This window comes from Tamandua tetradactyla, chromosome 6, assembly GCF_023851605.1.
Source record: "Tamandua tetradactyla isolate mTamTet1 chromosome 6, mTamTet1.pri, whole genome shotgun sequence".
NCBI lineage: Eukaryota > Metazoa > Chordata > Mammalia > Pilosa > Myrmecophagidae > Tamandua > Tamandua tetradactyla.
Window position 1 is genome coordinate 116,306,145 of NC_135332.1, and position 25,712 is coordinate 116,331,856.

Sequence of the window (25,712 nt, forward strand, 5' to 3'; positions counted from 1 at the left end):
GATCAGCCCAGCAGAACCCAGGTCTCCTGAGTCCAAAGCAGAGTCCTTCTACGATTCCACAGAACCTCTCACTAAAACCATCTTGATTTATATATATTTTTCTTGTCCTGGAAAGAGGCACGGTATCAGCAGCTCAGGAGCTTGCTGTGTTAAGATAGGACGTAGAAGACTTTATGTAGTATGCATAAGTTTGGAAATATGGAGTTTGGTTTTGTGGTTAGTGTAGAAGCTGTGAGGATGAGAAGGTCTAGGGAAGAGATAGGGACAAATGGAAAGGAATGGAGGAAAGGGAAGCAGAGTGATAATCATGAGAGACAGGGGAGGGTGGGGGAGAAGAGCACAGAAGGAGAGGGAAGGAAGAAGGACAGGCCAGCAGGCAGGGAAAGGCTCTGTGAGTGTCCAAGTCAAAGTCCCTGCTGACCAGTGATTATACTCTGCAGTTTGCTTGAATTACAGCTTCTGAACTTGATTGCTTGTTGCCTTGTTTAACACTCTGAACAGTCTCCGTGGCTCTTCACCTGCTTGAGAATGTATGCCTTTGAGCCCCCACTGTTTATCAGGTAACAAACAGAACATTCTGCCAAGGGAGAAAACGAAATTTAACCACAGCACTAATAGAGCAGATCATCCTTAAATCTTAAGAAAATCGAATTAATGGGCCATTTCCTCATCCTAAGTGTCTGTACTCCTTTGAAGAAAGGCTGTGGAATTTCAGTCTGTCTTTTATTGTGGGGCTTGTAAAGAATACTGGATTTCTTACAATAGAAAGTTCTTGACTAGCCAAGAAGATATTGTGAAATTTAAGTTATTGAGACCTCTCTTTACTCGAGAAACACACCCTACACAAAGGAAAATTCACTGTGGGTCACGAATGTGAAATTATTTAAGATAATGGGGTCCTGTATGTGGCTATAGAAGTTTATACCACACACCATTTTGTGCTCTCTTTCCAGAGAACTTATCTGATTTTATAATCACTTCCAAAAAGTTATCTTCTACACATTAGTGTAAAACATGCTATTCCAAAAAGTGTATGTCTGTTTTATATTTATTTGTAGCCTGGTGCAAAATGAATTAGTTTACTGCTTATTATTCATGTCAGCTGTTCACATATTCTGTATGGATTGCCAAGCTATCAGTGCAGAGACAACCAAGTTTTTTAATGGGTGGTAGAGGTTGAAATTCACTGTGGAATTGTCCTGCCTCTAGTATTTTCAGCTATCTCTGTCTGAACCTAATATTGCTGCTCAGTTTTATAGTCAATCATCACCTGAATATGAAATTGAATACGGCATCAGCGGCATCAAAGATACATGCTATGGGATATGTGTTATGTGTCGGTGCAATATTACTAGAGAAAAGGTGGGATCCACAATTACTGTTTTATGGGTTTATAATCCAGTTGGGAAGACGGAACACATGCGTAAGGAAAAACACTTTAATGTTAGCATTTGTTTAATAGACACTAGTATAGCTTTCAACCTTGGTTTTCTTTCCAATGGTTAGAAACCATATTTAAAGGGAGAAATACGGTATTACTCTATTTAAATATACCACCCTAAAGTAAGCACATCGCACAAACTCTGTCATTTCACTATCATAATACCACCTATGAAATAGATACTATTATCCTCATTTTGTTCATTAAGAAATTGAGGCTCAGAGAATTTAAGCTACTTACCCAATCTAATTCCTCTTTATTTTGGTAAAAATAGACGTTTTTTTTCATCTTCAGTGGAGCTATATGGGTGTGTGTGTGCTTAAAATCTTTCTGTAGCTATATAGTTGAAAATACTCCCAATTCAATTATATTTATTGGCCATATTTGTAATACTTCTTATATGGTCCATGTACATGTTTTCATAAATGTGGCTTTATTTATTTGAGAGGCTATGTGGCCTCCAGGTGGAGAAATAAATTTAACTTACAGGAATGGAGAAGCCAGAGGCCTGCACAAATTGGTGTATATTTTAAAGGAGAGTTCTAATTATAAGGACCGCTTAAATCTAAAAGCTTTTCTTTTTGGTATAAGCCATTGAATATGTGAAACATGATGTTTTACATTAAAGGAGGTCTTTGGATGAATTGCTTGAAGCTCTGTGATTCTCTGCAAAGATTTTATGGGAGGAAATCAATTAGGAAGAGGCTTGCTGCTGCAGAGTAGAATAATACATCAACAAGGGGGAGTACTAAAGCAGTAAAGTTATAAAGAATTAGTACACAGAAGGAAAGATCTGTGGAGCAAAATGATACAAACACATTTTGATATATGTGATATATGCATAAATATAAATATGCATAACATGAAAACATAGATATAATTTAGGCAACTGATCCAAATAATCCTGTTTATGCATTTTTCTAGCTATATACATTAATTTGGTCAGTTGCCATGTGGAAATTAAATAATTAATTCATTATCTAATATGTATTAAATCCCTACAATGTCTAAGTGCTATGCCTTGGTGATGGGAATTTGTCCTGAAGGAGCTCCTAGCATAATAGGAAAGAGGTATGATTGCAGTGGTGTAGTGGAAGAGACATTCACAGAGAGTTCCATAGTCCCAGAGGAGGGATATCATGGAAGACTTTCTGGAGGAGGTGATGCCTGAGCTGAGTCTTGAAAAACAAGCAGCAGTTAGTCAAAATGAAATGATGAGAGATGAAGGCCTTTCCAGGACATAGCATGAAGAAATGTCAGGAACTTGAAACAGAATGGTGTGTGTAGCCTGGGTTTGCTGAAATATCATGATGGAGAGAAAAGAGAAATGAGGGTGGAGGGATAACCAGATCTAGAAGGGTTAAGTGGGTTTTATACACCCAGAATAATGAATCTTTGGAAGGTATCAAGCATGTAGCTCATTCGAGTAGCTGTGCAGAGCATGACTTGTAGGTGGACAAGACCAACATTTGGGATCCATTTTAAGAGGTTCGTGTATACCTGTAGGCAAAAGATGCTGAGTTTGAACCTTTGTTGTCATGGGTTCTGAGAAGTGGCAGGGGATTTAAATAATATTTAAGAGGTAAAACTGATAAAATCTGTTGCTTATCTGGGTGTGGAGGGATGGATCAGGCTCTCTCAAAGTTTTAGTTTGACTAACTGGACGTGTGTGTGTGTGTGTCTTTGGGGTGGTGGTGCAGGAAGCCTGAGATGGAGAAGGTTGGGCAGGTCAGGTTATGGTCAGTTGAGTTTAAGGTGACTGATTTATTTAGGAAAAGTTGATCAGCACATGAATGTTTTAAAAGAGGTCTGTGGTGACATATTTGGAAGTTGTCAACCTACTGTGGTATCAAATTGTACAACCTGTTCAGTATGCTTGGCTGTGCCTCTTTCTCCTTATATCCTAGAACAGTGATTTATAGCTCAGTAAATATACAGTAATTATTACGATACCTCCTGGTTGCACGTAAACCACAGAGCAACTACCTATAATAGGAAACGCTCTAGGAAAAATGAAAATAACCAAATGGCTATTGTTGCTTTCTTTCAGCTGTGTCAGTGGAGATGCCTGACTCAAAGGGATATTGCTTCAGTTGACCTTCCCATAGATCATTCTTTGAAGCACCTGAGCTCTGTGGTTTTGTCTAATTCAAAATGGCAGAAAAGGCTCCTCCTGGTTTAAACAGAAAGACATCGAGGTCAACACTTTCTCTTCCGCCAGAACCTGTGGACATCATTAGGAGCAAAACTTGCTCAAGGAGAGTAAAAATCAACGTGGGGGGTCTCAACCACGAAGTTCTGTGGAGAACGTTGGACAGGCTGCCGAGGACACGCTTGGGGAAGCTTCGGGACTGCAACACACACGAGAGCCTTCTGGAAGTGTGCGACGACTATAATCTGAATGAGAATGAGTATTTCTTTGATCGGCATCCAGGAGCCTTCACTTCCATTTTAAATTTCTACCGGACAGGGAAGCTCCACATGATGGAAGAAATGTGTGCTCTCTCTTTTGGCCAAGAGCTTGATTACTGGGGGATTGATGAGATTTATTTAGAGTCCTGCTGCCAAGCCAGATATCATCAAAAGAAAGAGCAAATGAATGAAGAGCTGAGGCGCGAAGCAGAGACTATGCGGGAACGAGAGGGAGAAGAGTTTGATAATACTTGCTGCCCTGAGAAAAGGAAGAAACTCTGGGACTTGCTGGAGAAACCGAACTCATCAGTCGCTGCAAAGGTATGAAAAGCCTGGGGTCATTTTCCTGTACGTGGTCGTACTTAAATTCCAGGGAGTTTAAGTGTCTTCATTTAAGATGTTTCTTAAGTCAGAGCAAAATGTGTCTATACCACTAGTGAAAAATCCTTTCCAAAATATCATTTACTCCAATGTAGTTGTTTTTCTTATATGTCATAAAATGGTATTGTTCTTTGAGAAATAAAATTAGCTGTAGACACAAGCCTGGGCATCAGAATCTCAAAGAGCATTTTGTTTCCCTTGATGCTGTATGATGTTGGTGGCTTGGAAGTTAAGGAGAAAGCACTAGCTCAGACCCAGCAGACATAGCATCTTGCAGTGAGTGGGGCAGGACCTGGTGTCATTTTGAATAAAGGGAAGGTCTGTGATTGAAAGTAGAGAGGGTGCCTCCTGGCCTGGTTCGGTGGAGGTTCCAGGGAAGAGAGGTAAGTTTGTTCCCATGTAGCTCATGGAGCTCCACACACGGGGAAGAGACTGTCTTAATATGCCGCGTAAGGAGAGTTGATGTCCAGAATGCATCCAGTTTCCTCCCCTTAAGAGGTCTGTTCTTGCGGTGACGTTTCTGACTGTTGGTGTATAATCACTTCACAATTGAGGTGTTATATCTCAGAGTTCATAAATTGTTTGTTTCAAATGAAGGTAAACTCATTTTTTCCCCATTGTGTCTGCATATATCTGAATCTCTGAGTAAATTTCAAAAGTTCACAGTCTTGTTGCTAATTTCAGCGTTTAATTCACTTGCTTCATTCTGTTTATGTAATTGTATTTAGAGCTCTGACGGTTAGGTCAAACAGATTTTCATCCCATATATTTAGTTCTGTATTGCAGTATGAATTATAAGTAAAAAGTCAAAAGAGTCATCTGCAGCAACACTAGCATAGAATCAATGTTTTGTGCATATTAGATAAAAATAGAATATGGAGTGGAGAAGGGGAAATATTGTGTGATCCTATGAATTCTTTTGATTACTTACAGTTTTTCAGTTATCTTCTTTCTTATGAACAGTAATGATTACAGAAATATAATAGACACTATGGGCCTTCTGATTGGGTATTAAGATTCTACATGACAAGACTCAGCACATAAATAATTTAAATAATCAGCTGAGTGCAGATGACCACAAAACTGCTTCTTGCACTGTTTGATATGTCTAGTTTTGCATCTTATTGACTTCTAAAAATATTTTACTTCCTGGCCAGGACTTGGAACTACATGAGATAAAATGTCTGTCTGTCATATTTTGTGACAAATGGAAGATTTCGACAAGTAATTTTTTTTTTGGTAGTTATCAATTTGCTTACTTGTACTTTGTCTCTAAGTAAAAATGTATGTACTATATTTGTGGATTGGGGTTGAGAAAGCCTACAGCTGTTTCCAGTGCTGAGTGTTTACTTAGATATTTGAGTTATGGCTAAGAGTATGGAGTGAATTTTGAAAGTGAATGGGACAGACTTGGGCTTTAAATGAGTACTTTGGGTGTTAAATTAACTCTTCTATGTCTTTAGACAACTGAGGAGTAAATCATTGCTCCACCAAGAGTTCTAGGAGTTAGCCAACTATATAAAAATAAGCGGCTTACTTAAAGACATTCTGAAAGATTAGTGTGGTTTATTTGCTGAGGACAACGTTATCAACATATATCTAAGGTTAATATTGTCATAGAAAAATAAAACATATACTTATATTTCTTAGAAGAATTTCTAGTAAGGTTGAATTAGACTCAATGATCTAATTTCTCAGATAGGGAGTTCATTTAACCTCTAAATTTTAGAAGAAGCAACTATTCCTTGTCGTCCAAGAAGGTAGCAATGATAATGGGCTATTATGATGTATCATTATGTACTCTTACACATCAAACAGGTTATTTAAACTTGCTTTAAATTGTGTATGTATAGATAAGACATCTACATACAAACTATACCTAGCAGCTAAAGTCACTGGTTTTGAGAAATTTTATGTAGTTATAAATAACAGGTGTTTCCAAATTATTAAGCTAGGACTATTTGCTAGCCTAAGTAAATTTTTTACTGAATTTTCATGAAGGATTCATGTTTATTTAAATGTATACCTTTTCCTTTCTGAATGGTGAAGTATTATGGAAATTATTTTTGCCATGTCATATGGTAGTTAAGTCAAAGCACTGTTCATTTGTGTGAGGCATAACATCTCTTTATGATGTCTTTTATAACTAGTACCTTTTCCTGTACTCTTCTCAAGTCATAGAACTTGTCATTTTTCTGGGATCATGTTTGATGAAGGGAATGCTAATACTAAGTGTGTGTGAATAGTATTTTCACAATTTAGAAACAAGTAATTTTATTAAAATTGCAGTATGATGATATTTATTTTATATTATGGGTGCATCAGTATCCTGTATCAGTATCCTGCATAGGAAGCTCTTGTGAAAGAATGCTTTACTTGTAATCTATGTGTTTTTCCTAACTTGTTTAGGAGGTAAGATGTATTTGGAGGAGAATATTCATTTGGTTTACCTTACCTTTTTAGTTATTGCTTATTCAGCTTGGTAGTTCAGTTGAACATGTAGGGAGCGCTCTGTGTTTGCTACACCTGTTAAAGGAGATGCTTTGGAAGACGGTGCCGTCTTTCCAGAAGTTAAAACATGTTCTCTTAGTTTGAACAGGGATTTTATCTCCTGTGGTTTGGAGCTCAAGTTTCCAGTTTAGGTGAATGGTCAACAAGGGTATAGGCAAACTGTAAAAAAGATGTATATTCAAAGATGTTCATTACAGTAGTGGTCATAATACAGAAAGCAAGGAAGAAAGAGGAAGGGAAGGAGGGAAGCAGAGAGAGAAAGGGAGAAGGGAGGGAGGAAGGAAGAAAATGGGAAGAATCTAAGTATCTATAATAGGGGACTGAGTAAAATGCATTATGTTAGGTTCATCAATTGACGGCTAACTGGTCATTAGCAGTGATATTATAGATCTGACATGCTGAAGCAGATTGCCAAGTAGTATATATAGTATGAGTCTATTTTTGTAAAAAATAAATATATGCGTATTTATCCTTACATATAGAAATGCAGAAAAAAAATCTGAAAATATACCTCAAAATGTTTTCAATGAAGACTTCTAGATGGTGGGGTTATATATATATTTTTTATTTGTTTGTTTGTTTAAGTATTTTCATAATTTATCTGTAATATTTCTTTAATTAAGAAAATATAGGTTATGATAAGGTTATTTGCCAAATCCCTAGTATAGAAGGAAAAACCTGATCCTTTCTATCATGTTTCACAATAAAGACATCTATCATTCAAATGGAATAAATGGTAATCCGTTAAGTAATAATTGTTCAGCACATACCATGAGCCTTCACTGTGAAATAAAAATCATCACAAGGCCCATTGATCTCTCATACTTTATCCTTGGGTATGACCCTGATAGTAATAATTCAATTCCATAAAATGTTCCTTGGTGTGACATAAATCATCACTTCCATTTATTAAAGTTTCTTGTATATAATAACTGAAAAAAATGCCAAAATGGGGTTTAAAAATAATGGTAATTTGAATTGTTCATATTTGACAACTTAACATTTGTATGCTTACACAGAATACCATAAAATATGGTTATACTTTTCACAAAATAATGTGATAAATTTTTAGCATTGATAAAAATTATTTCGTGGTTCTCTGGGGTGTAATATAACCTTGCGATTGGACATGAGCTTGTATCTGTATGATGGACTTTGTCTCCTTTCAATCCTGTCAGTGTATTTTGGTGACTATATAACTTCATGTAGAGATAATGTATGATGTTGAAACTTGAGACGTATTTGTGAATGTGTGACGCAGCCAAACGGGCTCAGGGGATGGCTGGGACAGATCTCTAGATCGCCACTACATGAGATTACTGGCTCTGGTACATCCTTCATAGGGACGTGTAAGGGGAGGCGATGGTTTAACTAGCTGCCAGTTCCCGGGGAATGAATTGGAATTATTCTTGGGCCTGTCTGTACCTCTTCTAAGCCAGGGCTGTTTTCTCTGATTCTGGATTGGAAATATGTTTCTCTTTTTTCTTTGGCCTCTTCCCAAAGAAACTGCAGTAGCTTTTCCCCTTTAATTATTGCTCCTAGAGACTTCGGTCTAAGAGATGCTAGAACCCATTTCCCTTTAATGCTTTCAAGGTCTCTCAGTGTTAGCATCTGCTCATTATAGCCGCACTCCCACACGGCCTGCATCGTCGGAGTGGTGCATCATAGCACCCAAAGCCAGCGTGGGAAGGACGGGGAGACCTTGGTCATCCCTGGGTTATAGGGGAACCTGGTTTAGAAATTGTACAGAGCATGTCCCTGGAACTCCAGCTCCCTGGGAGCCAGGAGTCGAAGTCAGGAGTTCCCCAGATGAGGGCACCTGTTTGTTCGCCCGATTGATGATAACTCCTGGAGTGCCACACTTCATCTTCCTGAATTAAAGATGTGGGCCTTTCAAGCCATGGAAATAGTAAAAAGAAAATAAATCAAAACAAAATCTTTGCATACTCATCAGGGGAAAAGAATGCATATCAGCCTCATTCTATTTATAGTTTATGTGCCAGTTTTTTTAATGCTTTGAATGAACCAAGGAAAGGCATCGAAACAGAATGAGAAGTGATTGCCTTTTAGTTCAAGAATTGAACTTTCGCATTTCACTTATATGTATATAATTAGTTAGATGAACAGTCTGGCTATATAAAACTCTCTGTTAAGCTTTGAGATGACTGTCTTAGTGATAAACAACAGCAAGAGGCATTAAAACCATAAATGGACCCAAAAGATGAGCTGATGTAACGTGAGCTGACACAGAAATCTCCCAACTTGGAAGCGCGACTGGCTAACGCACAAAACTCTAATTTATATCTGGAACAGCGGCCTAATTAGTGTGTTAATCGTGCTGTTTCTGTGTTGATTGTTTGCTGTTTTCACTTCTTTCCCTTTCCTTTCTACATCTGGCTGTAAAGATTAAATTTTGCTCCTCTGATAACACAGCATAAGAGCAAGAGGTGTTAACAGAACTTGTCCAGTCTATGGAGATTTAGTTTGGAGATAAGTTCTTTTCCTTTTGTAAATATGTCATCCATATAGACTACAGGTTGAAAAAAACTAGAATAAATCAGACATGATGAAATACAACAGGTAAGATAGGAAACAATAGTGTTGTTTTTCAAATATCCTTTAATTCCAGTGGCCCTATTTCTAGATCTTTGCTTCTCTGCTCTCTCTGGAAATGTGCCGATCTCTGCCCACTCAGTTGTCTCATTTAATCAGAGAGAGGATGGTAAGAAAAGAGGAGGAAGTTCATAAAAATTTCACATCCCACATCCTCTTACTTAGGATGTTATAGGTCCTGGTTTTTCTGAGATAGTTCTGGTTATGCTTTTTGTCCCAGTCTAATTATTAATACCATCTCCTATCATTCTTAAAAGTGTACTAGTTTGGACAATAAATTATATGACCACCTGACATGGGAATATATTCTTGAAAAAAATAAATTACCCAAGGATCATACATGTTTCACATCCTCTTTTTTTCTTGATTACATCTAAAGAGGGCCAGTCTTAATTTTCTAGTTTTCCCATCTCTTTAGAAAAATCGTTGCTTTCCATTAATATTCATGAAAGACTTTCAGGTTGCTTGCAAGCTTGATTTTCTAAACCTCAGTAAGTAATTATCATTTTCAGAGTAAAAAAAAAAAAATAAAGATTTCTTTCTACATTACTTAATGTTATCACAAAACAGAGTACATTGGCAGTATTTAAATATTCAGTTTTGAAAATTCATGTACACTGCTTTGGTTATTAACAGATTTGTTTTCTTTCTTTCAAGTGGGAGACATTATAAAGTGAATGATCTACTATTTTAGATAAGTATTATGAAGGAATGGTCACAATATTTAACACTCTCTTCTTTGGAAGACTCTAAGAAGGAATTGAATAATGCTTTGGATCAAGTGCTTTTATCTGAGCTTTAATTTTCCATTGAAAAAAAAGAAAAAAATTCCAAATGTTAAGAGTTTATGAGGAAAATTCCTAGGGTGCATATGCCCTGACCTCAGATAATTTCCCTATATTACTTATTTTTAAGCATTTATGTTCTTTAGTGGAACTTTGATTCGAAAGTTCATCTGAAAATTACACGACAGTACAGTTATGTTATGTCCTCCTGGCTATGAAATCATTGCTTCATCGATATTTATTTGGTATTGTCATTATTTAACTTTCCTATTCATCATTTCTGAAAGTATTGAGGCCATTTTTTTATTATTGAATATCGATTAGGTGTAGATATAACAATAATGCTGAAACCGAACATGGGAGGATGCTATTTTCAATGTCACTGATATTTTCCCTTTTACTAGCTGCTTTTATATTTTGCAAAAATATACAGCATATAGCATGAAACTAGTCTCTTCCCAGAGAACCTTTTAATTATAACGTTGTTTATTGTAGGGTGTCGAATTAGCCAGTGTTTACTGGATATTGCATATTACATATAAAATATTGAATATTTTATTGAATGTTAAGTATTACATTCATTGAATTATCTCAAAATAAAAAGCTCTGGGCACTCTAATTTTTTTTTTTCTTTTACGTGGGCAGGCACTGGGAATCGAACCTGGGTTTCCGGTATGGCAGGCAAGAACTCTGCCTGCTGAACCACCGTGGCCTGCCCCCAATTATTTTTAATCCCTCTGTGTATCTGCCTTGTTCACAAGAGGTTTGAGGCAGCCCACTAGAAATGCAGACACTAATAACTCCAAAAAATTAAAAAAATAAATAAATAAAAATAAGACTAGGAGAAATATATTTGAAATTGCCACAATACCATAAGGAAATGCCTCACTTTATGCAAAGTGCTTTAAATACTTTTAATTCCAATATGGCGATTTTAAAATTTCAAGTGACGTTTGAAATTTATAAGCAACATCTGTGTCCATGATTAGAAAAACTTACCTGTGTGACCCTCATGAACACTTTTAACTAACTCAAGATAAGACTCACTCTTAGCCTGATGACCCTGTCTGTAGACCCATTTTAATTTCATCTAATGAAGAAAGTGGTTTTGAAAATAGTTGATGAAGTTGTAGAAAGGATTTCTGGAATAAAAATGCTTTCTTGGCCAAAACATAAGGTTAAACGCTTACACAAACCCAACTGCTAAAGTACAGTTCATGAAGTAGTCATAGATTAATATATTTTTGGGGGGGCGTGGTGCATTGATTTAACATTGGTGGTGTTCTATTTCATAGTAACCCCAAAATTCCATGACATTGAATAAACTCTATATGCTGAGGCATGAATCTTGAGTCATAAGCACTGCGAATTTGGTCTGTGGGAGACAGCAACTTTGACAGTGAGTGAGCCTGACTGGCCACCCGTTGCTACCAGCTGAACCCAATTTGGTTTCTTGTCATTGTCGCATACACTAACTCTCATTAACTGTGACTGTATTTTATAAGGGGAATTGTATGGAATAATAGAGACTTGTGAAGCTCTCAGGACATACCCCTCATTAAAAATATCCTACCAAGTGTGAATGGCTGAGAGATTCCAAACAGAGTCGAGAGGTTATCCTGGAGGTTATTCTTACGCATTAGGTAGATATCACCTTGTCATCCAAGATGTAATGGAGAGGCTGGAGGGAACTGCCTGCAAATGTAGAGCTGTGTGCCAGTAGCCATGTTTCTTTATGATGATTGTATAATGATATAGCTTTCACAATGTGACTGTGTGATTGTGAAAACCTTGTGTCTGATGCTCCTTTTGTCTACCTTGTCGACAGATGAGTAGAATTTATGGAATAAAAATAACTAATAGGGGGAACAAATGTTAAAATAAATTTAGTTTGAAATGCTAGTGATAAATGAAAGTGAGGGGTAAGGGGTATGGTATGTATAAATTTTTTTTTCTATTATTGTTTTATTTCTTTTTCTGTTGTCTTTTTATTTCTTTTTCTGAATTGATGCAGGTGTTCTAAGAAATGATGAATATGCAACTATGTGATGATATTGAGAATTACTGAATATATATGTAGAACGGAATTATATGTTAATGTTTTTGTTTGTTCTTAATTTTTTTAATTAATAAATAAATTTTTTTAAAAAGTGAAAAAAAAAGATTATACTCACCACCACCCCCCAAATATCCTACTTATGTATTCTAAGAGGCAAATAGAAACTTTTTCAGATAGCAGTCAGCATGGAAATTTTTCTTGACCTCAAAAGCTTGAGTGGTGAATAAAACCCGTCCTCGCTCTGCAGTGGGTGGAAAAGGAAGAAGGCATCCCCAGACCCCATCATTGGTGGCAAGCTACGCTTTATGTGACTATCAGCAACATGTGGTCCCCCGACTCATCTTTATTCATTCTCCATGTCTCCAGGGCTATAATTGTTGATGACTGTATAGTTTGCAAATAACCAGAACTTTGAAGCAATTGAAGAAACCAAGACTTTTCTGCAATTGCTATGTCAGCCTTGACACACAGACATAACTAAACGTAGCATAGAGCAGCCAGGCATGGGCCAGCATAGAACAGAGTTCAGTCACTCGAACAAGACACAGGTCATGGAACAGTGGGAGAGGAAGGTATTTGCTTTTATCCCTCTAAAGTTTTTCCAGGAGGTACCAAAAACTAACATCAGGGCCATACCAGACTTGTCCCTATCTGTAATTTACTTTTGGCTGCATATATATTTATGTTTAACTCATTAGCTCATGCATAAAATAAATGGATTTTTGTTTTCTTTTTTTTAAAGGAAAGACAGAGAGAAGGAAGGAAGGAAGGAAGAAAGGGAAACATCTTTAAACATTTTCTTGTTTTTATTGTATTCTGTTTCTCCGTTTTTGTTACATGGGCTGGGGCGGGGAATCGAACCGAGGTCCTCCGGCATAGCAGGCAAGCACTTTGCCCACTGAGCCACCGCGGCCCGCCCGGATTTTTGTTTTCTTAACCATCCCCTTTAATAAAGCTTTAAGTAAAAGTACTCCTTTGGACAGGTACCAAAGAAGATCCAGCTGATGTTTGCAGTCCAGTTTCTGTGTTTAGGATGGACAGACTAGGTAGCAGTACCCTTACGGAGGGTACCTGAAGTAAGTGTGTGTCTGTGTGTGTGTGAGATACAAATTAATTGTACCCAAAACTACCCTCCATTAGTTTGTGTTATGTTATAAAGAATCCACCTGCACAGAAATGCAGTGATTTCAGCTCTGACTTGGTAATTGAAGGTAGATGCAACTTCGTCATTCCATTAAAACAGTTTATTCAGATTATAAACTTTTGTGATAACCTGATAATCCAGTTGGGGATGAAAATCCACGGAAAGTGCTCTCATGGTCAAGAATAGCAGGAAGACATATTTTCATTAGACTCACAGGATTTTGTGACAGGACACTAGAGGTCATTGCCACCCTGGGTATAACACTTCATCTTGTTGAGTCACGCCTGATGCAACCACAAGGGTTGAAAGCCACTTTAAATAGCTACTGGAGCTTATGCCAAAGCAGTGCCAAGGATGGCCAAGTAATCCCAGCTCAGCTCTTTGCTGTAACAAACCTCAGGATACTTGCACATGAGTGAGAGAACTGCAGTTGAGTATCCAAATTTGCACTCTAGGTTTTATATTAATTTGAGTGCAATTTTGGATACGCTACTGCAGTTACCTTATCTGGTGTCACCAAAGCTATGTCTTCAACCAAAGGGATTCCTCAGATATATGTTTCTTTTCAAATTTTAGTTTACATCTTAGGGTTATATCTGTCTTTGGCAGTATTTTGTATAGGACTATATAATTTTTGCATTGGTGTCAGAGTATGTAGTTTCAATCAGAATTTGACTGAATTAGAAAATAAATCAGTTGCTTCAACCTATGAAATAGAGCAACATATTTTTTTGCTGTGTTAAACTATGTATTTCATTAATACAGTGAAAATTTTCATTTGGAAAGGTAGCAGAGGCCCTGCATGCTATCCTTCAGGTGAGCAACCTGTTCCATTTCAGTGCAATTTTTAGTTTAGAAGCAGAAAAACTTGTTTTTAAAAAGGTGATAATTTGCTGTACTACAAATGGAATGAACTCCATATGCAGCGGAAGAAAATATAAAATAGTAGGCTAGAATCTAGGATAACATGAATTTGCTTTTCCATAAAAATGGTAGCACATTTTATTATATATCTTAAATGAATTCTGCAGGTGTGGAAAGTATTGTATTATATAAGTAAAGTAATTGCATTATAAGTAATACTAAAATGCAAAGCAAAAGTCTGTTTTCAGCACTTGGTCTTTATTTTTCAAATCCTAGCTCACAAATCTTTATAAATATTGTAAATTGCATAGGATATTTACAAAGTGCTAATCGCACTCATTCGTTCCAAAGTTTTATGTACAGATTATGCATAAAGTAGTATAAATGGTGCCAAACTGTTTTGATAGGCATATTTTAACAATATATCAAGTACATTTATGTACCTAAGAAAGAACTGTTGTATTACCACTAGAAAAATTGCTTTGGGTTTCATCGTTGTTTACTTCACCTGTCTTTGTTAAGTTATTCAGCAAATTCCCAGAGATTTGATGACCTTTTCTATCTTGCTGCACTTTGATGCATGCATCTAAATTTGATCCTATAAATTAGATGAGAAGTCCCTCTGCTGCTTGTCGAACATTCTGATCTGGCTGTGATAAGACTGCTTCATGGTGAACTGTTGGTACAGAAAAAGTTCTCCAAGGCACCGTCTTGCCAATAATGGATGCTTTGGAAATATCCAAATGTCTTTCACATTGCAGCACAGCCCAGATGTGGATTTGTCTTCATTGTTTCTTTCAAGCTTTTATTTTCTCTCTGCTGGAGGAGGCTCACCTCATCCCCTGCATTTCCTCCCTCAGCAACTGCTTCTCAGCTCCTTCACTTGGATCCAGCTTTCCAAGGGGATGCAAAAGAAAACCTGTCCCATTGCCTCTTTCACAAGAGGCAAGAGGGGTCCCCAAGATACCCCTCAGCAGGGGCTGCTTTAGGTTACACTTTGTAGAGCAACTGTTGATTTCTCATTTAATTCCTTTGGTATCAGTCTGATTTCACATTTATTTTTCTCCTGGTTCTTAATCTTTTCATAAGAAGATATCTACTTAAATGTCAGTGAAATTGAATTTAATGAGGAGTCCAAATTAGAGGAGCGAGATAACCCCAAAATTCTGGATTTCTTTTGTTTTTAAACTTGTAAACAGGTATTTGTTTTTCTCCATCTCAGCTTCAGGATCTGAGGCTAGGTAGACGTTTTTCTTCTTGAGTCATTAAAATCAGTAGCCAAATATTATTTTTTCTCTCTACTTGAAAGAATCTGATTCTTTACCTCCCCTATGCCCCCATCCCTTGATTCATAAGCTCTGGTTGTGCAAGTGAAGCTGGATTTTCCTCCTACTTCTTTTTAAGAGCTGTCAGTATCCTCAGAGCCTTCTGTTTTGAGCAGAAATTTAACTCTGGGGGATGAGATTGTACCTAATTGATACCTGATACAGTGACAGCTGCTTTTCACAAGGGTATATTAGCTTCTGTTTTCAAAATCCTCTGTGAAGTATAGCTACAACTTCCTATTATTATCAGAGTGTTCTCATAGCATTTTCTAAATCTGAGACCAGTTCTTTTCTAGCAATACTCCTTCCCTTGTATGGATAGTCATATTTATCATTCCATTTATCTTTCCTCTCTCATCGTTTTCCAGGATTCCTGTCACTCCCTGATATTTACTGAGGACTTTAGTTTACAACTTAAAATCACCTTTCTCCCTATCTTCTTGCTGCTGTGCAAGACAACCAGCAATCCTAGCCTATATGTCCTGCATCTTGCCCTCTGATAAACACATGGCTGAAACGACTTTACCTTTGAATCTTGAGCTCTGATTACCACCACTGACAACTCCATTTCTCCCTCTCCCTCACGCCTACCAAATCTAAACTTTGTCCCTTTTGCCGGCAACTCTGCCTTTACCTACCCAATTCTTTTGCCTGCCCAGTTAGACCACTGGATCCCCTACCATGGTGATCATCTCCTGCCTTGATTATTGCAGTGAGTTGCTGATTAGGCTTTCTAATTCCATGTTTCCCCCAATTCTGATCCAGTTCTCCATGTTGCCAACAATTTCCTTTCTAAAACATGTCTCTGATTTGGTCACTCCTTAATGGAAACCTCAGTGGTTTCCTCTTGCCTCCAGTTTCATTCATACTTAGGTTGAAGACCTAAGCATTAGTTTGAAGACCCCTCACAGTCTCCCTTTCCAGCCACAAGTTTTTTTTTTTAATTTATTTATTAATTTAAAAAATAAAAAAAACAAATAAAACATCAACATATATAATCAGTAATTCACAATATCATCACTTAGTTGCATATTCATCATTTCTTAGAACATTTGCATTAATTCAGAAAAAGAAATAAAAAGACAACAGAAAAAGAAATAAAACAATAATAGAAAAAAAAGATTATACATACCATACCCCTTACCCCTCACTTTCATTTATCACTAGCATTTCAAACTAAATTTATTTTAACATTTGTTTCCCCTATTATTTATTTTTATTCCATAAGTTCTACTCATCTGTCGACAAGGTAGATAAAAGGGGCATCAGACACAAGGTTTTCACAATCACACAGTCACATTGTGAAAGCTATATCATTATACAATCATCATCAAGAAACATGGCTACTGGCACACAGCTCTACATTTTCAGGCAGTTCCCTCCAGCCTCTCTCCATTACATCTTGACTAACAAGGTGGTATCTATTTAATGTGTAAGAATAACCTCCAGGATAACCTCTCGACTCTGTTTGGAATCTCTCAGCCATTGACACTTTGTCTCATTTCACTCTTCCCCCTTTTGGTTGAGAAGGTTTTCTCAATCCCTTGATGCTAAATCTCAGCTCATTCTAGGGTTTTTCTCAATCCCTTGATGCTGAGTCTCAGCTCACTCTAGGACCTCTGTCCCATGTTGCCAGGAAGGTCCACACCCCTGGGAGTCATGTCCCACGTAGAGAGGGGGAGGGTGGTGAGACTGCTCGTTGTGTTGGCTGGAGAGAGAGACCACATCTGAGCCACAAAAGAGGCTCTCTTGGGGGTGACTCTTAGGCCTAAATTTTAAGTAGACTTGACCTATCCTTTGTGGGGTTAAGTTTCATATGAACAAACCCCAAGACTGGAGGCTCAGCCTATAGCTTTGGTTGTCCACACTGCTTGTGAGAATATCAAGAATTCAACTTGGGGAAGTTGAATTTCTCCCCGTTCTCACCATTCCCTAAAGGGGGCTTTGCAAATACTTTTCCACTCACTGATCGAATTACTTTGGGATTCATCGGGTCCAGCCACAAGTTTTAACACCTACTTGTACATGATGCACCAGTTGTTCCAGATTACCATCCTTCCCTAATGTCAGGGCTCTGGTGTAAACAGGTTCAGCAAGCCGTGGTCTAGCCTGGCTGCGTCCATCCGGAGAGGGGGCACCTTTCTTTTCTAATTTGCACAAGGGTACCAGCTGCAGCAACACCTGCACACCTGGCGCACCCATGCCTCTGTGGCCACCATGGCTTCCTTGACCTGGAACTCATGGTGCCCCTCCACTGCCCTCCCTGATGTCTCAGTTCATATGTCACTTTTCTGTGATGTCTCCTTAACTCTCCCTCCTGTGCTTCTGTAGATTTTTCTTCATGCTTATAAACTAAGGATTCTGTCTGCTCTGGATGGATTCTGATCTCCCCAACTAGGTTTTCAGTACTCAAAAGCTCAGACCACATCTCTTTGTTTTTAATTCCTGATACTTAACACAGTTCTTGATGCGTACCAGATATCCCATTACCTGACACTGCACTGAACTTAAGGACAGATACAACAGGAGGATTAAATGTTTCACAATATTTCTATTTCTCTGTGAAGATGAAACAATGTAGATAGAGGGCGAGTATCTCATCCTAGTGAGATATCCTAAGACTTGAAAATGTTGGGCCTGTTGTAGGCAGTTTAAAAAAGGTGGATAACAATAGTCATTTCCCAAGCCAATTCTTGAGCACATCCATATTCCATCCTATCCTTTATCTTCTCTTCTTCCAAGAATTTTCAAAATTATTAAAGATAATCAAGCCTTGGTCACTCAAGAGTATTCACTTAATAAAGTCTCCAGTTCCTTCTCTCCTCATTCACCATGGCTTCTTTTAGAACCCTCATCTTCATGAAATCAGTGCCTATTTACTGAACAACTGTGTCACGTTCTGTGATAGGAACTTGACAATAATTAAAAATAGTAATTGCTACCATTTACTGGGCACTTATTATATGCTAGACACTATGCAAAGTACTTGATAAATTAATCCTATTTAATCTTCAAGACAAGCCCAGAGACTGGCACTATCAGTACAGGTGAAAAACTTTGACCTTGGGCAAATGTCCTAACCTTTTCAGTAAGTCAAGGAGATGTGACTGAAATCCATAGTCTAAGACTAGTATACACTTTTATACTAGTCAACTGGGGAGACCTGTCAGGTAAACACAGGCACAAAGCATTGTACCACTCAAGGAAAAACCTTTGTGTAAAATTTAATTTGAGGTGGAGCATATGGTAGGTTCTTAATCTTAACCCATTCCTGTGGATACAATGAACCCATTGTAAATAGGACCTTTTGAAGGTGTTATCGTTAGTTAAGGTGTGGCCCAACTGGATGACCTTGGGTTTGACTATGACTGATGGTTTTATGAAGACAACATCACATGGAGGAGCAGAAGCTGCAAGTCAACAGAACGGGGAAGACAAGGAAGAAGATGGCCCCGTGTGCGCCGCCATGTGGCAGAAAAGCCAAGAACCTGTTGATCACAGGTGCACAACCCAAGACCCCACTGTCTTTGCAGTCTTCAGGGAGAAAACCTCTTCTTTGAGGCTTCTAGCCACAAAACTGTGAGCCAGCAAATTCCCATTGTTTTAGTAAAAAAAAAAAAAAAAGCTGGATATCTTATCAGTTTTAGGTGGCTTTATGTGTTTGCAGTAGGCTGAGAGCCATAGATGTGGGTTTTACATTTTTTACATTGTATAAATTCTCCTTCTAGAAGAGCAGTGTGGGCTGCTCTGTATGCCGCAGAAATTATGCAAAGAAAGGCATCAGGTGCTGCTGAAAGCAAGTTTTCAGTTGCTCTGCTGCTTGGCTAGGATTGCTCATTTTGTTAAATGAAATGGAGGTCCTGGGAACTCTTGTCATAGGCAGAATGTAGCCCTTGTGTGGATAGGGGGGGGATGGTTTGGTCAAAGCCCCAGTGGATGGAGCCCTTCCATGACCTCTAGAGACTGGGTAGAGCAAATGATCATTTCTTTACATTCACCCATCCACTCTTTGGAGGACCTTGGGCTGAGGTGGGGTTACTTTACCACTCAGGAAAGGTCATGTGTGGATAAGTCTGGGATTTGAATAAAAACAGATGTACAATATGGTAACTTTTTTGGTGGGTGGGGAAGGATCTGAAGTGAATCTGAAAAAGAAATTCTTAATGTTATAATGTAAAAAATATGACATCAGGAATCTTTATTTTTCTGTAAAAGCTTAAAAGAACCGTAACAATATCAACCTGACTTTCATTATCATCCAGAAAGATATTTTCTGGAAAATTTTAGGTTTTTCTTTTTGTATCAGAAATGCTTATCAGCCTGCATTTTGCTCATGAATGTGTTCAAATATATATATATATTGTATTCTGTATAGTGGGGGGTCACATTTTTCTTCTTCCATGTGCCTACCCCATTATCACGACACTATTTTTAGGGAGGGAAGTGGGGAAAAGTGCATGGGCTGGAATCAAACCCAGATCTCATATTATTTTGATATTTCAGATGCTATTGATGGGTTTTCTAATTTATTTTTTCATAAAATCCCTGCCCACTTAGGAAGTGATTTTGATTTTTCAATTTAATATATAAAATTATTGTTTTAACAGCTACTTTGTATATAAGAAACCCTTAAGCCTTATATATATCTGCAACAAGTAAAATCATTTTCATTTGTTAAACTCTTTGATACTATCATCTCTTAGTTCTTAAAGGACCTTAGTATTGTATTATGATTTAATCCTTTCAGAATTCTACTACAGAAGAGAAATAGTCATATCAAAGTTTATTTTCAGTCTTGCTGTTAATTATTTGTGCACTGATCAGAGGAAATGAAACTTTGAAGAGATCACAGTATTTTATGGGAAGCAAAATTGATTGAAATAAAATGATCAGAAAACAGTCTTTATGTAGCAACACAAATCTTTCTGTTCTGTATAATATTTAGAATTTTAGAGGACGAGTCTAATAATATGAGTTTTGTAGGTAGGGAAAGCTCTGTAAAGAAGAGGGAATCAAGGAGAAGGTACAGAAAAATAATTGGACGAGAGGGAGAAAGCATGAACAAAGGTAAAGAGAAAGGAATTAACCTGACCAGTGTCATAGGTAAATGGTGTCTGGGTTTGTACCTGTTAGTTGCTGTTGGGAAGTTGTTAAGGAGGCAGGAAAGCAGTGGAGAGGAGCATGGACCCAGGGACAAACTTGGGCTGGAGAGCTGGCTCTGCTCCTTAACCAGATGGGTAACCTTGCCAAGTGTCAGATTCTCGGCTGAAGAGTGGAGAGAATGCCAGTGGGTACCTAATACAGTTATTGTGAGGATTAAATGAGCTAGTTGACTGAATGCCTGGCATACAAGCATACCCAGAATATATTAAGTTTTGGTACTATTAGTTTTGTTATCGTTATTATTCAAAATAATTTATTTGGTAACTACCACAAAGAGGATTTTTTCTCCTAAATATTTGGCATTCTCCTGTTCCAGGTTTAGTAATAATATTAAACTAAGAAGTACAATGTTTGTGTATAGGTAATAAACTATTTTCATCTAATTTAAGAACCAAATCCCTTAAGAGCAGCTAATTAAATTAAAGTTTATTGATTTGTTCAAATGTTCATGAAAACAATACTTAAGATAAATGGAATTGTGGACTACAAATTAAAATTTAGATTTGAAAGAGCCTCTTTTTAAAATGGATCCTGTTAATGGAAAAGTGAAAATAGGAAGAATAAATTGACCATTCCAAAGTTTGATTACAATACAGCACCTGTATTCTGGTTTGTTCTCCTGGGGGTTGCCATCATGTTAATCACAGAAGTTAATATCACTGCCTCCAAGTCAGGAGGCTATAAATAGCTCTTTCCTTGTTTACAAACAGTGCCTTTGCCTTGAAAGAGGGAAGTGATCGGGCTATTACTTTGCACTTTCCGGTTGGGCTCATTGGCTTGCATTTCATATCTAATTATCTGTTAGTAGGGTATGAAACTGAACACACATCACTGACCTTCTACATCCCTGTCATTATGATGCATTAGCGGCAATGTGTTTGATTGGAAGTAATTACTTGGCTCAGGAAGAATTGGATTCAAAGTAAGTACAGTCAGCCATGAAATTTTCTGTGCTGAATCTCAAAAACTTTTGTTTGAAAATGTTTTATTAATCAGGGAGTGGTTAGAAGAACACTTATTCATAGGAAATAACCAGGTTTAGTTACCAGTTTTCCTGGGAAGAACTGTACTTTCTAAATTTAAGATTGAGACAGTGTTTGGCATAGCACTTGTTTTCTGATTTGTAAATGTATTTAAATAAAACCTCTCTAGAAGTGAAAATATTGGACTTTTAATTTAACATCTAATAAATCATCTTTTTGCTCTAGAACATATATTACTGTGTCTTAAAGCAGCTTACAGAAATGTATAACAGAACAATAAATAACTGAATGGATGTAGGAATAGAGAGAATTGATAGAAGATACACAGATGAAAGATAAGAGAGAAGACAGAAGGGAAATAGAGTCAGAACAATAAAGAGGAAACCAGAGAGAGTATCATAAAGAATTCGAGGTGCAAGTGTCTACTCTAGTTTTTAGGGGAGGGCAGCATTTGGACTTTGTGATATTCTTAATGATAAAGCAATCAGGAAAATGCAATTAAAAATATTTTTGTTAATAAAACATATAAGCACACATTCTTAAAATACAAACATTCCATACATGGTATACAATCGGTGTCTCACAATGTCATCATATATGAACATTTACTTTTTTTTTTAATTGACAAGCCAAAACAACATATAAACACTAATATTCTTAACATACAAACATTCCATACATGGTGTACAATCAGTGGCTCACAGTGTCATCACATAAAAGTATATTCATCACCACGATCATTTTTAGAACATTTGCATCAGAAAAAGAAATAAAAAGAAAAAACTCATACATACCATACCCCTTACTAGACCGCTAGTATTTCCATCTACCCAATGTATTTTAACCTTTGTTCCCCCTATGATTTTTCTCTACCCTTCCCGCTCCCTTTCATTGACCATTAGTATTTCAATCTACTCAATTTGTTTTAACATTTGTTCTCCCTATTATTTATTTAAGGAAAATTCAGTTTTAAAAATTAAATAAAATCTGGACTGTCCAGGTTGAACATATGGTCCCTCATTATGTAGGGTGCCTTGGAAAGGGAGGGGGTGGCTGTGGTCAGCTCTTCAAATGACCATTCATTTATTGAGCAAATATTTGTAGAATACCAGGCATTGGTTGAGCTGCTGAGGACATCGCCGTAACAGTATATAGAAAAATCGTCACCACTGTTGAACTTACATTCTAGAGGGAGAGAAGATAAAAAGCAAAATAAATAGATAAATATATAAAATACTGAAAGGTGATAAACGATATGGAGAAATATAAACCAAGAAATGAGGTGAGTGACTGGCTGGGGCTGGCTTCTCAGTGAAGTCCTCACCACAGAGGTTGTTTTGGAGCCAATATCTGCAGAAGGGAAGGACAGGGAAGGACCCCTGGGGGTATGGGCAGAGGGTCCAGGTAGAAGTGGAAGCAGGTCTGGCAACAAGAATTTTCAACCTGGGGTGATACTGCCCACCCCAGGGGCCATTTGGCAGTGTCTGGAGATGGTTGTGGCTGTCACACCTGAGGGGAGGAGGGTGGGTTGCAGTTTAGTGGGGTGAGGCCAGGGATGTTGCTAAACACCCTACAAGGCTCAGAACAGCCGCCCGAGGCAAAGCCCATGCTGATGGCACCGAGTGGAGAAACCCTGGTCTGCCTCAGGCGGTGCATGGCTTGAGCCTGGCGGAGCTCTGTAGGTGATAAGATCAGAGTCTTAGGTGGGTCCGGCACCTGTAGGTCCTTCCTTGGAAGCATTATCCGGCCTTTTCCCTTTTTCCCTGAGAGACCATGGGAGCCTCTGCTGGTTCTGACAGCGAGTGCTGTGACCTGACTCATGGTGACAGGCTCACCCTCGCTGCTCCTGTGTTGAAAATAGGCTTTAGCCATGGGGAGATGAGGCTGGAGACTCCTGTAATAGTTGCAGAGAAAGACTGGAGCACATGAATGGTAAAACTATAAAGTATGAAGGAGTATGTTATTTAGTCAACCAAAAATCATCCAGAACATCTACATTTAGTGTCCTTCATTTTAAAACTGTGGTTGATGGCCAGTTTTTAATTTTAAATTATAGGGGAAATTGTACTCAGTCAAAATTCAGTTGCTGCAGTTACAGCAGTAGAGTATTCCGTTAAAAATTTCTTTCATATGTATAATCCAGTGTAAGGAATGCCCACTAGTGGTAGATTTGTCTTTACAATCCAAGCTTTGTTTGGTGCCATCTAAAAAATGAGTATATAGAAAAAAATAAAACCAGATTCACACAAATCCAGATACAATAAAACCATATTAGGGACCTCTGAAAAGGATTGTTGGAAAATAAAATTAGTCAATCAGAGAAAAAAATCCAGGTACAAAAAAGGCAAATACAGATCAGATAAACCTGAGGGGACCCCATGAAAGCAGAGTAATTCTAAATTGAGTGAACTTGTCCCTGCTGCATGGATGAAGGCGCATTGGAGAGTCTCTGGGCTGGTGTTCCTAAAGGGCCTTTTTATTCAGGTTGTTGGGACTAAATCGATTTAAATGGAAGATGCAATCCTTTTATTATTATTATTGTGATTATTATTGTTGTTAAAAAGTGGGATAGAGAAAAGCCAGTTTCCCCCTATCTTTTTTTATGTCCATCATTATAAATAGCAGTAATGATTACAGGAAGTGAAAAAATATTTTAAAAATCTCAGACCAGATTGAGAATATTGTACCCAGAGTCATGTACTGAAATATTATAAGCCAGCCTCCCTCCCCGCCAAACCACCCATATAGAAACAGGTACTATGTCAGGCAAGCCCAAGCAGATATCTTTCTTTGTAATCTTGAGTTTGTAAGCAAGTAAAGTATTGCAGTTTCTGTTGTATGAGAAAAGCATAGTCTTATACATATAGAAAGTTTAAAAGCAATGAAAATACTCAGGTATTTGTTCTGTAGTTACTTGCTATTGATAAAACCTACCATCTAGATCCCAGATTTGAAACTGTTGGAGATGAAAAGCCCTTTGCCCCTTTCTCTGTCCTCTTCTCTCTCAGATCTTTACAAGAGGTGCAGGGTAGTTGAGGGGTGGCCTCTGTTGCCCCAGCCTTAACAAATCGTGGCTGTGGGACTCGAGACAAGCTGGGCCCTCATGCAAGTTCTGTGGCCACCCCTCTGTGCCTGTGTCCCTCATCTGTCCGTCGAGGTGGCAAGGAGTGACCACTGACCCACCACCTCATGGGTCATGCTGATGATTGAACGTGGTAGTACCTACCACAATGGCTTAGCATGATACCTGGCAAATGGTAGGTGCTGAACAGGGAATTTTGTAGTTATTTTTATTATTTCTGTCCCTGTCCTGGTGACAGAGTATAGTCAAAAAATGAGATCAAGCTTTGCAGACTACTCCCAAGTAATGGTGAGAAAAGTTGCAAGTAATTATTAAGTAATTGCTGATAATATATAAATGGTTAAGAGTTTTAAGAAATCATCATGCAATTATTTTTTTGTTTCTTCTAAGGTGAGTTTTCTATGAATATGTATCCATTTCCCCTGATAGATTTTAAACTTTTTGAGGGCTGAAACTGCTGTTTAGTTCCTCCTCTGTCTCTAATCCTCAAATTAGTGTTATGCTGTGGTGTAGCGTGTTAAGCATGGGATCAGAAAATGCTTAGTTTTTAAGTGTTTTCCTTTAAAATGGAAATTATAGCAATGGTGAAAAAAAGAAAATGAACAATTTGACATATAAATGATTATGAAAATGTGATTTTCTGAGCAGGTTTGGAAAATACATTATTTCAAACAAATGGCAGCTGACATTTGTTTGAATTTGTCATTTGATATTTTTTATATCTATATTTTTAAAAAATAAAGGGAACTGACAGTTTGTAAAGGCAGTAGTTTGAAATATTTTAAAGAGGATGGCATTTTTATCTAGTGAGATCTCTTCCAAAAATTAATTACTATTTCTTGTGTTCTCTCGCCCTCTCAGTAGACTCTTATTAACCCACCAGCATTCCTGAAAAGTGACATGCTGGTGTTTCTCCATGTGGAGGAGAAAAAATGCTCACCCCGTCAAG

General features: G+C 37.6%; 1 protein-coding gene across 2 annotated transcripts in view; it reads left to right on the forward strand.

The window, feature by feature from the left end:
• KCNB2 (potassium voltage-gated channel subfamily B member 2) overlaps positions 1-25,712 on the forward strand; it is a 416,859-nt gene that overhangs the window by 22,388 nt on the left and 368,759 nt on the right. For both annotated transcript variants that reach the window (XM_077166986.1, XM_077166985.1), the window contains exon 2: positions 3,492-4,174. In XM_077166986.1, coding sequence (XP_077023101.1) covers positions 3,596-4,174 — 579 coding nt within the window. In that variant the 5' untranslated portion in view covers positions 3,492-3,595. The remainder of the gene's footprint in view (positions 1-3,491; positions 4,175-25,712) is intronic.